The sequence below is a fragment of the Sceloporus occidentalis genome, unplaced genomic scaffold (genome assembly GCF_023333645.1).
Source record: "Sceloporus occidentalis isolate IW3139 unplaced genomic scaffold, rSceOcc1.0.p SCAF_22, whole genome shotgun sequence".
In the NCBI taxonomy this organism is placed as follows: domain Eukaryota; kingdom Metazoa; phylum Chordata; class Lepidosauria; order Squamata; family Phrynosomatidae; genus Sceloporus; species Sceloporus occidentalis.
The window spans coordinates 9,887,707-9,905,114 of NW_028317002.1; the positions used below are offsets into that span (position 1 = coordinate 9,887,707).

The following is a 17,408-nucleotide window of genomic DNA, read 5'->3' on the forward strand; positions in this document are numbered from 1 at the left end:
TCTGTCGTTGGCGCAGCCAATCGGCTTTGTGCAGCTCGGGCTCCGGCGCAGCTCGTGTGGCGCACGCGGCTCATCCCCTCCCGGCCGCCGGGGAGCGCGTCTCTGAAAGCCCGATTACAGCGCACAGGAGAGCGGAGGGGGCTCCAGGCCGAGCAGCATGTCAGGCCCCGGGCTGGAGGGGGAGAAGCGGGCGGCGGACAGCGGGCTGCTTGTGGAGTTGCTGGGAGAGAAGCTGGTGACGGCCGAGAGGGAGGAAGTGGATGTGCAGTCCCTGGGCTCCCGGGTCTCCTTGGTGGGGCTTCTGTTCGCCTGCGGGCTGAGCGCTCCCTGTCAGCAGGAGCTGCCCGGCCTCAGCGAATTCTACCGCAAGACCAGGGACCGCCTTGAGATTGTCTTCATCTCCTCGGACCCGGACCAGAAGAAATGGCAGCTCTTCCTCAAGGATATGCCATGGCTGGCACTGCCCTACCAGGAGAAACACAAGAAGGTGAGGGGGCCAAGCCCTGCGTGGGAGTCTTAACACTGCCCTACGTATGATTTAATTGCATTTTATTACAGGGTGTAATGGGCACGGCCGGTGGGATGTCCTCCTATACGTTACAGTGCAGTAGGGCTGGCCTGTCAGCCGAGTAGCCATCGCATGATGGAACCTGGTCCTGTTTGTCTTCTCAGTAAAACGCTAGAGCTTTAATTCAAACAGCCCGGTGTTTGATGTCTCCTTCCAGCAAAAATGATGGCAAATGCCTAGTCTGTGCCATCTGGCAACCTTAGTGATGCCCATAGGGCGATGTGTACTGCTTGTCATCATCCTTGTGTTTATCTCATGTGGATCCTAAGCCCTTTTTTCTAGTTTGTTTTTGGCACAAGTAACCTGGCTTAAGCCCAGGTAAATCTCACAGATACTGATTAACCTATCCTCCTGTGATCAGGAAGGTGGCCATAATGCAGCAGTCCATTTCAAGGCACATGGATAGAATTTTATTTCCCTTTTAAGTTGTTTTAGAATCAATGTTATAGCTTAACAATGCACATTATGTGTTTCTTTTAAGGAGAATCTGACGGTGTATCTTGTGGAGGAATATGTCATTTTCTAGAGAAGCCTTGTGTGTGTGTGTATGTATATATATATATATATATATATATATATATATATATATATATACATACATACATACATACGTTATATTCGATTATATTATATTTTGGCAGGGCTGATAGCCGACTGATAAGCATGCATTTATTTCTACTTAAACTTATATGTATATGTACCTATAAAGCAAGCCCATGACTAACTAGTATTGCATAAAATTGGGCTTCCCCAAAAATCATTTGTTGTTTACTGAATATTGAGTGTAGGTTATAAGTGCATAGTGGAGTTTTACATTTCATGGTATAAAATATTTGTCTCGATTCCCAGGGTTAGTGGATGAGCCTGGTGATTATAGTTATGATATAGACGCTCTTTATGTAGATGAAGCAGAGAGTCTGGATCTTAGTAGACAAGTTCCACACCTCTCTAATAGACTGCTTGTCTACAGCATACACTTTACAGGCTATACATCCAGTTTAAAACTAGCTTTTTAAAAAAAATACGTATTAAATAGGTTGTAATAGGCTTTTGACCTTGTTGTTTTTAAATGAACAACGAATGGTGGAACTGGACCACGATTCCGTTAACTTTTCAGCAACCTCGATAAACATACTGTTAAGTATTTAGTATTTTCAAGCAGAATTGTCCCAGATTGGTAGTGAAAATGCTATTCTTATGCCTTCCTTTGCTAGTTTTTTCCTGTGCAGATTTGCTTGGCCTCATTATTTCGTGGTCCACCACACACAAGGCAGGTTCTTGAGGGTGCTTTTTATGTTTTGTTTGCAAGAACTGTTGTATGAATACAGTCAAAAAGAAGATTTCACTTCTTCGCCACAATGTCAGTGGGACGTTTTCAATCTTCACAAATTGCTTTAATAAACGTAGTCCATGTAAGCTACTCCTGTGTACATTCAATGAAAACCGGATATCAGAAGATCAGAGTTGGAGCAGGAAGTCCTGTTGCTGTCTAGGTTCATGGAAGCAACCATTATTATTATTATTATTATTATTATTATTATTCTCTTTTATTTATATAGCGCCAACAATTTACATATACCGTATTGGCTCGGATATAGGCCGCACCCAAATATAGGCCGCACCCTAAAAGTAGAGGTGCTCTTTTAAAGAAAAAAATGTCTGCCCCCCCCCCCCCCGAGATATGCTGCCACTCTGTCCCAAGATGTGCCCCCCTGAGATATGCTGCCACTCTATCCTCCCCCCCTGAGATATGCTGTCACTCTGTCCCTAAGATGTCCCCCCCCCCCCCACCAGACTTACCGGTGCAGACTCTGCGGGGCCGGCGGGGGACATCTACGCATAACACGTATTCAACTTCTGGTGCCGGAAGTACCGGCAAGGAAGATTAACGTACATCGCGCAGACGTTCACCGGCTGCAGCGATGCAAGCATAAACCACCTCCGCTGCCGGCACGTCTGCATGATGTGCTTTAGCAATCTCCCTTGCCGGGACTCCCCCCGTGGAAATTCCCAGCAAGGGAGATTGTTAAAGCACACCGTGCAGACGTGCCGGCAGCGGAGGTTGTTTACGCTCATCGCCGCTGCCGGCGAACGTCTGCACGATGCGCTTAGACAATCTCCCGTGCCGGCACTCCCCCCGTGAAAAGTGCTGGCAGGAGAGGCTGTCTGAGCGTCTTGGAGAGTACGCTGCGGGGATCTGTATCCTAACCCTGCTGCCTGCCCGGCGCCCGGGACTGCATGTCGCGGGCGTCGGGCGCTAGACCCCGAATATAGGCCGCACCCCCACTTTAAAGACTTAAAGTGGGGGGAAAAAGTGCGGCCTATATTCAGGCCAATACGGTATTCAAGGGGTATGACAAGATAAGAATTGACAGACTAAGACAAACCGATACATTAAGTTGAGAGAGCCTTGCCCACAAGCTTACAATCTTTGATCTTGTTACCGCTTATTAAAAAAAAAAAAAAAAAGGATAGCATTTGTATAACCAGACTTATTTAACATTTCTGATTTTCAAATGTGATCTATAGCGATCTGGATAACAATTGTATAAAATATATGGGCTTTGAAATAAGTATGTTCAACATGACTGCGTTGCCTGTGTTTACATTTGGGAGGCCAGCTAGATGGTGAAGAAATTCCAAGTATGTGACAGATGATTTGAACATGGGTTTTCAGTGCTGAAAATTTAATACAAATGTTAATCCAGAGGATTGGTTTAGTTTTTCTTGCTGAGGTAAGGCATTATGCGTAGAATTGTCTGTGTGGAAAGTGAGCCCAGCGAAGACACATTCACTTGAATGTGAGAGTTATAAGAAAATAGAAAAATGACCAGTTGAATGGAAAAAAAGGCATGTTTTTTTGCCTAAATATTGTCTTTATAGCCTCTGGGTTTTATTGATATGATGCCCCTTGTCACTAGCATCCTCTTCGAGGATTTCAGTTCTCACTTAACCTACTACTGTGGTCTGACACTAAAAAGAATCCTGAAAATTGTGTTTTACAAGTACAGTTTTATTGCCTGTAAAGTTGTCTTCATCAGGTATCATTTTATGTGTACCTTTTACTGCTCCTTTAAAAGGTACAGGAAAATTGCTGACTTGTTGTCACAAGTTGGACGTTCAAAACTGAAGTTCTTGATGAGTAGTTACCATGAAATAGCTTAATCTGTGTTTCCCAGCTTTTGGCTTGTATTTCAGGTACGAAGTTGCCACACAACTCTGTGGGGGAAAAAAGCCACACTAAAGAGTTCTTCAATCGCTCATAGAATTTATCAGTAATGCTTTCAGTAAATGTGCACTTCTGTGGCCTGCTAGGGGCATTAAGAGTCGACATTATGTGACTGTACTGTGCCAAGATGTGAGCAACTTTTCCATTGGTGTGGCTTTCGCACATGGAAGGCTTGGTTGGTGCAATAGTGACTCTTTTCTGTCATCGTTATTTTGATTTATACGTTGTCATTCAAATGATCTCATAATAACAATTTCACAAAACAAACACTACAATGAGAAGACATCTTGAATATATGTAGCTCTTGTAATATTTAATTTAAAGCGCTTAAATGTTAAATGTGTGCCATTGCATCCTGATTACTTGGCAAGTGTACCTCTTCTCTACTTCCTCATCTGCTGTCTCAGAAAATGTATATTTTTTAGTAAAATAGGAGTCAATGGCTAACGTTTTGATTTTATAATCTTTGGTAAGCAGTGTATGAATCTACAATACAAAAAATATGTAAAATGACAAGGTTATGTGTGACACATGGCAACCAAAACAACCCCTTTCCACAGGGCAAAGGCCAGAGAAAAAGAGACTGCACTGCAACCTTGGCGGGGAATTTATTCTAGCCATTTCTTTTGTGAAGGATAGGGAAAAAAAATTAAACTTCATCTCACGCTTTAATGGGCAACTATTGCTACTTTAAATAATAATACGTTATGTTACACCACAAGTGGTTAGCTTGTTCCCTCTGATGTAAGTTGAAGAGTAAATGGTTGCAATTTGTACTTGTGGTTGAGAATTGCCCATAAATGTATTTTCCTTGCAGATTCTTGAGTATCCAGAAAAAGGCCAATGTCTTGATGTGTTTTTTGCACAGTAACCCATTGAATTCTCACACAGATGTCAATGTAGTGTGTGGGACTATAATGTAGTGGTGAGGGTAAATGCCGAAAATGAGAGTATGCTGACTGCCAGATCGACATTTTTTAGTTGTTGTTGGGACAATGTCGATGAATGGTAACTTTTAAAAGAGCCACTTAAAATCCCCGACATTCCCACAAATGAACAATGCATATTAAACAGGTCAAGAGACCCTTGTCACACAAATGGAGATGTTTGGCCCAACACATTTCCTCTGCAGAATATAGATGGGGACGACGACAAAGGAGTAAATGCATATGGAGGGATTCTGCAGAATCCTCCATGCATTTGCAAGGGGGACACCAATATTATTATCTTTTATTTAAATAGTGCCAACAATTTACACAGCGCTTCATACAATAAATATATTCAAGGCATATGACAAAACTAGAATTGACAGACTAAGACAAAACGATACATTAGGTGGAGAGAAGGGACTTCTCAGCTGGCATGTGCAATAAAGTGATAGTGTTCAGCTATGCTAGTATTCAAATATATGGATGTAATAGTTAATAAACAATGCATAGCACTATAATAAAAATAAGATATAATGTATTATAACTTTTATAATAAAGGAAGATATATTACAGGGGTGTCCAAGTTTTTTCTGCAGTGGGCCACTTCATCAGAATTGTATAAGTGCGAGGGCCGCACACATTTTTCACTGAGAGAAAATATGGCCTTTAATAAAATATGCAGATTAAAATAAAGTAAATGACACAAAACCTTTACTTTTCCTCTCACTGATTTCTGGGATTTCTGGGCCTACAAATTCAGGATTCTGGAAAAGTAAAAATAAAATAGTTCTATTTATTTTAGAGATGCACTAAAATGAAAATTCTGGACCAAAATCGAAAATTCAGGGTTCACTTAGCCAAAACTGAAACTGACCCCCCCCCCCCGCACATTTTAATAAAAGTAAGTTACACACCAAAATTGTACAAAAAAATTATATATTATGATTGTTAACAGCAATCTCAGGCATACCCAGATTCCAGCATGTACTGGTTGGCTGGGCATTGTATTTTTTGTCCAATTTTAGTGTGTAACCAACGATAAATCAACGATATGACTTGGCATGATAGGAGTGTGATTGCTAACAGCAAACACACTCTTTTTATACCTAGGCAACCAGTGAATGCTGGAACCTAGGCATGATAGGACTGTGATTGCTGTTAGCTGTTAGCAATCACACTCCTATCATCCCAAGTCAGCCAATACATGCTGGTGCAGACCCCATACTGCTGGCATTATCAATACACAAGGGGGGCAGCTAGCCAGGTTTCAGCATGTACTGGCTGACTTGGTATGATAGGAGTGTGATTGCTAACAGCAAACACACTCTTTTTATACCCAGGCAACCAGTAAATACTGGAACCTAGGCATGATGGGACTGTGATTGCTGTTAGATGTTAGCAATCACACTCCTATCATCTCAAGTCGGCCAATACACGCTGGTACAGGGTGGCTGTAAGTGCCGACCCCATACTGCTGGCAGCATCAATACACAAGGGGGGCAGCTAGCCAGGTTTCAGCATGTACTGGCTGACTTGGCATGATAGGAGTGTGATTGCTAACAGAAAACACACTCTTTTTATACCCAGGCAACCAGTAAATACTGGAACCTAGGCATGATGGGACTGTGATTGCTGTTAGATGTTAGCAATCACACTCCTATCATCCCAAGTCAGCCAATACATGCTGGTGCAGACCCCATACTGCTGGCATTATCAATACACAAGGGGGGCAGCTAGCCAGGTTTCAGCATGTACTGGCTGACTTGCTATGATAGGAGTGTGATTGCTAATGGCAATCACAGTCCCATCATGCCTAGGTTCCAGCACTTACACATCCATGCTATCACACACACACAAATTCATTCATTCACAGATTCATTCCCTCAATCAGACATACTCATTCACACAATCTCCCCCACCCCCTTACCTTCACTATAGCTCTCGATGCCGCTCACAGACTTCAGCAGGGGGCGCGGCCTCCCTCGTTCTCCCCACAGAGGAGGCAGGACTGGAGCAGAGAATAGACCCTCCCACAAGTAAGCAGCAGGGCTCTTGTGATCTACCGATCTCACGCGGGCCGCACCTCGAGGTTTCGCGGGCCGCATGTTGGAGCCCCTGATATATTAAGTTCCTAAGAAGGATATAACAAAAAGAAACATCCCCCAGGTGTTTTCAAAGATATGAACTGTTGTTCAGTGAGTAATAAGTTCCATCTGTTTAATGTAATTGACAACTGTGATTATTTCCTCTTTCGGTGAAACAGTTATTAACTTCCATTAACACGCGATAAGTATTTTAACTGTCAACCATTTGTGTAGCCTTCTAAGGACATTCTCTGGGAAAACACTCCAAATTCCAGAGACATAATAATATTGACTTACCAAGTTATCTCTGTTAGTAATTGCCCATTTTTTTTTGCCAGATGGCATATACCCTGGGGCATTCCCACCACATCTGCATCATAGAGCTGTTCCCTCATCTAGGTGGTAAGATTTTTGGCAAATGAACACATTTAATCTTCCAGTGGATTATATTTATTTATTTTGAAGCCTGGTTTTCAGTGCTTGGCTGGTAAAATACAAAACCAGTGAAAAAAGGTGCTGGTTCGCGTAGGGGCCACAGCAACTGCCAGATCCCCCAGTCTTCATCTTGGGGGGGGGGGTCACACTCCCTAAGGAGATATTCCATCCCTTACCTCCTTGGCTAAAGGTCCTGCAGGAGGGTCAAATCAAGAGGAAGGACCACTAATATCAATGTCTGAGAGAGGGGTAGACCTAAGCCTACCACACCTCCCTCACCAATAAAAAAAACAAAACAAAACAAGGGAATCTGCTTCCATCATGGCCGTTTTCATTGATTAAAAATGCAAATACATATGCCCAGTGAAAAAATTGTGCCAATAAAGGCTGGGGTTAGTAATAGGAAAAAAACAAAAGTGCAAGAATGGACCGCAATTGCCTGGTGCAAGAGCACTAAAATAAATTACTGTGCCCCCCCCCCCGCTAAACAGTGCAAAATTTTGTGCATACACCTTGACCCTGGTCAAATGTAGGTGCAACCAAAAATCACCCAGAGGCTTCCAGCACCTTCAGCTTTAAGACCAGAGGACAATGCTTCCTCCCTCGCCATAGGTACACGATCTTGGCAAAAAAGCAGAGAGGTGATCTGTTACTTTAACAGAAAAACGCGTGCATTCATGTTTATTGAGAGTTATTTATTGTGCATGAATGGCTGGGGACCATTAGCTCAGTGCAGCCTGTCTGCTGCTGCTTTCCACTAAATGGAATGTGTGAGTGAACACGGTTGACTTCTGTTTGACCTGTTCTGGTTTGTTCATATTTTGTGCCTGGTCATGGAGGCAGCTGCCTGCTGTGGATCTTACAGGCTCAGCCATTTGACATCTTCCTTCATTCAATTAAGTGAAGTGCAGATGGTTCAGTTGTTGTCACAACTACACATTTGGCGACATCCTTCAATCTAATCCATGCAAAACGTACATTTCAGCTTTATTTGCTATGTTATTAGTGTGGCAGTGATCTCCACACACACAGGAGCCAGCCACACAACGCGGCTGCGCTACTTTTCTGGGGTTGAGTGACATTGTGTCATTTGACCCCTCTGAGCTCCCGACTCTTGGTAGCCCATAGGAAGAAATGCCTTGAGCTGTATTTTTTTTATATGGTTCGCTGTTGACATACTGTAATCCATACGATTTCTGTGTGGTTCATTTGAAAATACATGCAGAGATTCTGGAGAATCCCCTCAAATGCATTTGCCCCTTCGCCCACTCAAATGCCCTGCATGTGATGTGCTGGCTTTGGTGAACGCTGTGTGCAGGGGTGTGTTTAGACAAATACTTTTTTGTTTTGGAAGAATGCATGTTAAAGTTCTCGCTGCGTACTTCAAAATGCATTCTTCTATAGTAGGGGTGTCAGAGACATTAGGCTGTCACTTTATGAGAAAATCAAAGTGGTTTAGAATTTTAATGTGGGGAGGGGGACAATATTTGCATTTATTTCCAGTAGTTGGAAATTAGAAACTGGGTGCTTCTGTAGATTCATCGAACAAATTATTAAACTAGGGAAAAGAAAAAATGTCGGTGCGCTAAGATAGTCTCAGGCTCAAATAATACAAATGTATAATACGAGGCCTACCAAACAGGTGTAAGCATGCTGCAAAAACAGTGTATTGGCTGTGCAATGTATACAAAAAACAAAAACTGTCTGCGCTTCTTACCCTAATAAAGTTGGCAACAAATATATAAACATAATATAAATGAGAGGTTTTGGTTATATGAATTGGCCGAAGCATAATTAAGCTCACCCGCCACGTCAAGGCACACTCTCAATAGGGTGAGAACCTACTCTCACCTCCTACATAGTGGGCACACAAAGCAGTTTATACTGCTACCAAAACCTTATTAATGTGTTGGGGGAGGTGCAATTAAACCTCCTCCCATTTAACCCCTGGACAGCAAGCTGCAACCAGACTGATGAGGAGCCAACAACCTCAAATATGTGCAAACAGGGAAAAGAAAAAATGTCGGTGCGCTAAGCTAGTCTCAGGCTCAAATAATACAAATGTGTAATACGAGGCCTACCAAACAGGTGTAAGCATGCTGCAAAAACAGTGTCTTTTGTTTATTGTATAAATTATTAAACTAATTCTTCTGCACCGCATAAGACAGAGTAACTCTCAGAAGAGGCAAACTGTCGTGTGAACCAACATTTTTTAAATGTGCAGATCTACTTTGACCCCCCTCTAGTAGTTCATTGACATGGCATCTAAAGGGATATTATTTCATTATTCAAATTTCTTTGTCATTTTTCATCATATAAACTGACATTAGCAATGTTGGGTGTTTTTTGAGTTTGAAAGGCAATGCTGAAATAGAGCTTTTGATTCGCTTCTAGATAACACTAACTATGCCATGACTTACACTGTGTTGTAAACTGTTGAATGCTTTGATCTTAACACCCCAGGAAAACCTAATGATAATCTAGGAGCTCTGCCATAAAGCAGCACCAGGGAGCTTGGGGGCCTGAGTTTAGTACTATAAATCTGATTGTTTCGTTTTAGCAGTCCAGCTCCTGGGAAAAGCTAACTTTTGGCACATGCAGTCTCATCCACCCCACTTATTTCCCGTTTTAATTGTAGAGTAGCGGATGTTATTATCTTTACTGCTGCTTCTGGAAAATCACAGGCTGTAGATTTTATATTGTTGTGCTGGGCTAAAGTTTGTTTGTTTGGTTTCCTTTTTATTTATTTTTTGAGGACTAGCAATTCTGTGTTAGGATGGAAAATCTCATGTACATCCAAACATTTAACCAGTGCACCTGCACGCCATACTCAACATTTTGTCCTTATATGCGGAGCAGTTCCGATGTTTTATGCTGTTTAGGTCTCTATTGGCACATGGGTAAAATAGTATTTTTTTTTTTGTCTGTAGCTTTTGATCAGCACTTCATTGAAATACAGAGAAGGCCTCTGAATCCTGAAACTCAGGAATGTAAACTTTTTTCACCTCCCCCAGATCCATGCTAGAGGTCATAGTGAATGTGTATGTAGCTGGGAGCCTGGTGCATAACTGTGCCCTTTCTTCTTTTTTTAATTATTTGTTATGCACTCAACCCAGTCATCCTGTTTTATGAGAAAATGAAACCTCTGATACCAAGAATGGCCAGCTACTTAAATAATTTGATGTTTCGTGATGATGGTTAAGAATTCTAAAGCTCGTGGGAGCAACAGGTTTAAAGGTCAGGATAAAAAGCATTGTGGTGGGGGTTTTACTGCTAAGTGACACAAGATTAGACTATTCACCAAGTCAATCTGATCAGTTAGGGTGGATCAGAAAACTATAAGGTAAAATGTAGTAAGATAGTGATTGAGCTCTGAATACGATTAAATGGTTAACTTTGTGGCTCAAAAGTGGCATTATTTGAGGCGGCTACTCACATCATCCTGACATTCGAAGAGGCTGCATGTTTATTCCAGTCATTCTTTTTAGAGTTGTGTTTGTTTTTCTGGTATTTTAATACTTTTTCCTTGTGAGAATGAAGACATGCATGCAGTTCCACTCATCTTGGTTTTGTTGGGGTAAAGTTATTAGGGTCCTGGGATCCCATAATAAACCCTTGAAATGTGGTAAGGTGTCTGCCAGTGGTAATAATGCACATTTTCCGTTCCAGCTAGAGGTAAGTGGACCCATTGTACTGGTCTAGATGTGTATTGACTGCAGGAGCACTCTTTCTGTATGTATGTATGTATATATATATATATATATATATATATATATATATATATATATATGTGTATGTATATATATACATACATACAGATAGATTGTGCTGGCAGTACAATGACTTAGGTCAAGGGTAGTTATTTTGGGCATTGCTTTAAGAATGCTTATCTTGCAAATATTACTTTTAATACTAAAGTCGGTTTAAGAGTAAAAATAAAACCAAGCCATAAAAAACCCATTGTTTTTTGTGATGCCTAGTAGTTCACTTCAGTGACAGTTGATGTAAATGTATATGCTATGAAAATAACTTCAGCATGGAATTGCCCCACACTGTACTCCATGACACATGGAGTACTCCAGATAGGAGTTGAACCTACCTCTATGAAAAATTACATTTTACAACCTATACATGTAGTTTAAATGAGCACTGACATGAAAACAGATGTTCCATTCCCCTGGATCTCTGCAAAGGATATCCGTTTTATGTGAAATTTGCTGCCGGAGGATTTAAATCCTTTATTTTCCGTGTTCTCTTGGCTTCCTTCAGAGTGTTTACTTTGACTTATGCCCTGATTCAAATATGTGCTTGAATATAAGTTGAGCCTTGCGTATAATGCTTTCAGTTATGACCGGTATCATTGATCAGAACGTGTTTTTTGTTCCTGCTTCATTATGATAGAACATAAATAGGGCCATTCTTATTTAAGATCTTGTAGTTGTGTGTGAGAAAATGGCAGGTATTTTATTGTATATGTGACTGAAGGTTCAGGCTTCAGCAAGGTAAAGTACTGAGCACTACTGCTAGAGAAAATGCATTGAGAGCCTATGGACACATGCCGTAATGTCGCCCATGCACACCCAGTGGTGTTGCCTGCCTTGAGACAAACAGTGGCCACCAGCAAACAAGCTGCATTTCTAAATCAATGCTGTCTTCTTCACTAAAGAAGGGTATCGGTGAAGTGCATACTGTTACTCCAATTTTATAGCAAGGTGAAGTTATGTTGTCCAATGCCATCTCCAAGGAGGCTCAGCTAGCATCCTACTTGAGAAGGGGAGTGCTAGTGACTATGCATATAAACGTGTGGTAAGTACAGGGAAATTCAGTATTGTTTATAGGGGAAAAAGTTCCCCTTTGGGCTAACAAAAGGGGGGTACATTTTGTGAAACGGCACACTCAGCTAAAAGTCAACTCAAGCATGTTATATACCTTAAACGAAACTAGTGGAAACATCGGCTTTTGTGGGAATTACACAAACCTCTGCGCCTTTACCCGTTCACATGTTTCATTTGCAGGAGGTGCTTTTAAAGCCTAAAGTGGTGAACTATAAAAATGGATTGCAGCTATATTTATACAGTTAGACTTTGGCCCCCCAGGGACCCACCATGACGGCAATTTCATCCACTGGATAGATGACAAAAAGCTCCTGTGGCTTATCCGCCGGCAAATTGTTGGTGTGAAGAACACTCAAAAATATTTTGTGTATAGCTAGCTGCTGATTTCCCATTGCTCAGATAATTTTGTGAATACATAAAAAGCATCTATTATTGCTGAACCTGTTTTAGCGCAAATCCTCTAAGACTAAGGGATTGAATCGAAGATGTTTAGCTCTGCCTCCGGCAGCCAAGGAGTTAAGCCACAGGAAATCTTTTCTGTTTTATATTTTATTTTCTTAAATGAAATATCTTGTTCTGACATAGAAGACAGCATTGTGGTTTTAATTATCACGACCCAGCTGTTTGCTTTTAGTTCTTTAGTAGGCAAAAAAAGACTGGAGAGATTCTGTGTTCTATATAATGTGCATATAAAGGGACATATAATGATGTTTGTGTTGAATTACACATGGCTGCAAAAGACTATAACAAAAAAAAACAACCCAGGGCATAATAAAATAACCCAGACATCTATTTTTATTATGTAATTAAATAACATAATAAAAATAAAACGTTGTTTAGTTCATGAATTATAGACCTGGATTTAAACTAACTGCAGGATTTGTAAACAATATGAAAGAGTAGAGCACATTGGAGAATTTGAAGAAATAGAGAAAATATGAAACGTTGGGTGTTTTTAGTCCCCCCCCCCCCAGCTTTTATGCAATATAAAAACACAGGTTCATTTGCGGATTCATTTTTTTCTGCAGAAACAGTAGATGAGAACATAATGCAAACATAGCCTCTTTGGAACATCCATAAATGTTGTTTGTGTTCATTTGCCCAGTTCAGTGCCAGAGTAACTTCTGCAGTCACCCATAGGTGTATAAGGGTCAGTATTGGTTCTCATGATTAATCCTCTGCACGTGGTTCCTGGAGTTAGGTTTCGGATTTGTGTATTCAGAGGCCTGAATAGAGACCCTATCTGAATCAGAGGGTCCTTGTTCTCTTTCATTACTTTATCATATGATCACCACTGGGGGCCACAGATAATTTACTCCCTTCCCCATGTGTTTGGATGCATACAGCCAGTCCTCACTTAACGTCGTGGATAGGTTCTGGAGAAACTGCTTTAAGTGAACTGACGTATAACACATTTTTTCCTATTCCTCTGTACCTTCTCTGCCAACCGCTTGTGTCCCTGTCTCCCATCTCTGTGCACCAACCTCCTGGTGCACTTCCGCAAAAGGAACGAGTCATTAGAACAGCCTCTCCCTCGTTTTTCCAGTGTCTACTTTTTTGCTAAAGTTCACCAGGAGGCCAGGTTCACTGGGAAGCAGATGAAGAAAGAAGACACAGAAGAAGCGGATGAAGAAAGAGGACATAAGACAGAAGAAGCGAGAGGAGCTACGGGAAAGGAGACAGGGTCACAGAAGCACAGTTAAGAATGTAGCGAGACATTGAGAACTTGAGTAAAAGAGTGTGGGTGCTTTCTCATGTGCATTACAAGGAAGCAACGTTGAACAAAGCAACGTTATTGAAGGACCAGCTGTACATTGGTACAACAACATATTTTCTGAATGTTAAAGGGAACCCTTTAGCAATTAATGCAAGTACTTTTATAAGCATTGTTCAAAATTGAGGAAAAAAAATAAGAAAAAATATTGCCTTAGGGAGAAGCTGTAGCTCCTATCCTCTCATGTTTCATGCTACTGATTAGCTACTTTAAGCAACCTATCTGTGTCAGGAAAGCCATCCCAATGGGAATGCTTTTCATGTATACATGTCGTGATCTTGTTAGATCCTCATTTCAGCTGAGCACATTTTCCGCACAGAAAATAGCTGGAAAATGGGCAAATGCATATGGGGAGAATCAAACTAGCCTTAATGTAAACAGAGCATTTTAGGTTACAACGATCAGTAGCAGTTAAGTATTTTCTTTCACATACATGCATTTTTTTGTAGTCATCATCATGTATGTGATGCTGCAGAAAATGCAAGAAAATTCTGATATAGAATTCCTGTTCAGAAAAAATATAATTTTCCGCTATAGGAGTGCTAGTATAGCATATCTGGGTTGATAACTTGCAGCTGAATTTTACATTGTCCCCATTTAGCAGTTTTTGTTTTACAAATAGAATTTGTAATTCACAGCACTTAAAACCGCGACCAATCATAAGCAAGAGCAACTTAAATAACACCAATCATGCTGATCCTAGGAACAGGACAGTTGAGATGGTTGGATCCACTGTATATGGGAAAGGTATGTTTCTACAACATAAATATAGCTTTCTTTTAATCTGTTAACAAAGTTTATGTAGGTTTGGACTAGATTTTGGAAATCGGCTGTACGGCATCTGTTCTTAACAAAAACAGATAATTCGATTTCCGCCATGCTCCTTTGTAAAGTGTCTGTGCAGTGTTTTATGGTTTGTGAGACTAGGTCTACACCATTTTGCACACCACTTTGCTATGTCTCTCTCCCCTTTGGCGATTTAAAGGTTAGAATTGCATTCTTTTCCAATTTTCATCTATTGGACATCATGTGCGTGTACATGTCAGTGTGATCGTTAACAGGAAAATACCCTTGCTGGCACTTCTCTTGGGTTCTTTTTGTTATACAAAATTACTGCGGAGTGAATCTGTTGCAACTTTTGTTTTGCTTGTAATCATGCAGAATTTTTTGAAACCCTTTGCTTACAGTGAGATTCACAGTTGCTTACAGTTTGAGTCCGAATGAGGACTCCATAAAGAAAGCTAGCATCACCAGTAAGAGTTTGCAGATGTTTCCAGATTATGTAGCTTTTCTCCTCGGCTCCTATTACATGCATGGTCTGCCTTTCCTTCTTCCTTCTTTTCCGTCATTGTCAGAGAGAGAAGGACATCACCTTCTGTTTGGTATGAATGTTAAAATATTTGGTACTGAGGCCTTGCTGTACTCTAGGTATCATCTGTAAAATGGCACTTGGTTGAAAAGTTCTTTTCACCATGGCAACCAGTGGAGCGCTGCTGCTTATAAGGCCATTCTGTTCGTTGCTATGGTGATGTGCACCATTTTAAAGTCACCTTTTCACACTGCATTGTCACTCCCTTCCTGGAGTTATCTGTCCAGTGGAAAAAAACAAAGCACTGTATATATAAATATATCAAACAGCTTTATATATACCATATAGGTAAAAATAACGCCACAGAGTCTTAGACATAGCACTGTTATTTATACATCTCTAGCTACTTGTTTCGTATCTTCATAGTCAACTTAAAAAGATTAGTTTTGTTCCCTCATTGATCCCACTATTATGACAAAGTAGCTTATACTTTCTAAGTATTTTTTTTAAGCTGCAAGGACACAAAATGATGGAAGGAAATTCAGTGTTGGATGCAATGAGCCGTACAAACTGGGTTGTTGGAGACAACGTTTTTTGCACATTTAAAGTTAGTGATGGGTATCAGTCACACAAGGGAAGTGCACATTATGTATCGAATGAAATTCCAGATGTAGTGTTGCTTTAAAAAGAAGCTATGGTTTAAACAGACACTCCTTTGTAAAATATGGTTTTATTGCTCCTGTACATGTTGGGGAAACAGTTCCTTTTCACTTTCTCTGAGCAGCTCTTAGCATACGGCAAGATAGGACGTGTACCGCAATAAATTTGCTTAATATTAGCTACTTTTTAAAGTTAGGGCATGCCACTAGGACTTCATTAGCAAGTAACATCTGTTTTAGATGTTAGGTAATAATGAACTTTTTCATGACTTTGCCAATATCCTTTTTGAGCTCCTCCCTGAGGGACAATGAAAAGACACTGGGGGTCTACATACAAAGAGCAATACTGGCAAAAGTAGAGCAGTGGGACAGCCCATTGGTTATGCCACTTTAACTGCTTCAAACCATAACAGTTCTTTATATCTACGTAGAAGAACGAAAGCAGAAGGAGCAGAATGCTTTGATTTGTGAAATGATCAGCTTTAGGAATGTTCGGATAGCTACAGAAGGTTTTAATTCTAGGCACAAGTCTGCCCAGGCTTGTCTGACTCCAGCACAGTATGAGCTGTCAGAAAAGAGACAGAGAAGAGAACATAGATGTAGCAGATGTTTAACGAAAGAAAGTGCTATGTTTGGAAGGACAGGGACATGAGTGAGACGGTACATGGTGAGCATTCTAATGAGACGTCCATAGATATGTCTAAATGCTGAAATGGCACCATGACTTCTAGTCTAAAATATTTTCTTTTTCATCCAGACTCCATCTCTACATTCTTTTTGTTAGTAAGCATTCATGTCACTATTATACGTCATTGAATATGTATGAATTGAAATGTTAGTGTGAGTTTTATCAAGATAACTGCCTTTGGTAAAAGCTCTAAAGTGTTTAGATGTTTTCATTAGAGACCAGCTATTTAGATCGCAACAGAGAAAAATGTAAGGAACCAATATAATGTAAAGAAAGGCCTTTACTCAATTGTTCTAGAATAGAATATACAATACATACTTGTAAATCAGTGCTGGAACAATGCCTGCTAGAATTCCATGAAACAGTGTTTACATAGAGTTTTGAATTCTCACGTGCAACAATAAGTAAATAAAAAATATAATTGTTTCCAGCCATATTGTGCCTTTATGTTATGCCTGATGCTAATGTAAATGCTATTGGTTCAGTAAGTAATATAAAATTGAAATGATATAACAAACATACCCATTTAAGACTATAGAACCCTAAATACTGTTTGTTGGGTAAGAAGTAAAGGGTAAAAGAACCAGAGTATAGAAAGAAGGCAGTGATTTCCGCCTTGCTATACTCTCATGAATCCCATGTTTGCCCAGGGTATAGTCAAAAACCCTGATGTCATCTGATGATCTGGGTTTCTCTTTTACTTATTTGATGATTTTACACTTTGCTCTTTGAAAGATTTTGGCGAAACAGCCAAGGGCTGAAGACCCAAATGCATTGTTTCATGATAGAGTGTGATTATGACCCGTGCAAACTAGTTCAGGCGTCATTAACATTACAACACTGCGCCTAAAAGATTTTATTACTGAACACATTACACGTTATTTTTCACATCTTGTGT

The 17,408-nt window shown here is 40.6% G+C and overlaps 1 protein-coding gene across 1 annotated transcript in view; it reads left to right on the plus strand.

Moving 5' to 3' along the window:
• Window positions 1-205: 205 nt before the first annotated feature.
• The window catches only part of NXN (nucleoredoxin), a 59,781-nt gene continuing 42,578 nt past the window's right edge, over window positions 206-17,408 (plus strand). The window contains exon 1 of the mRNA XM_089484636.1: window positions 206-487. Within this exon, the coding sequence (XP_089340762.1) occupies window positions 446-487 (42 nt within the window). The 5' untranslated portion in view covers window positions 206-445. The remainder of the gene's footprint in view (window positions 488-17,408) is intronic.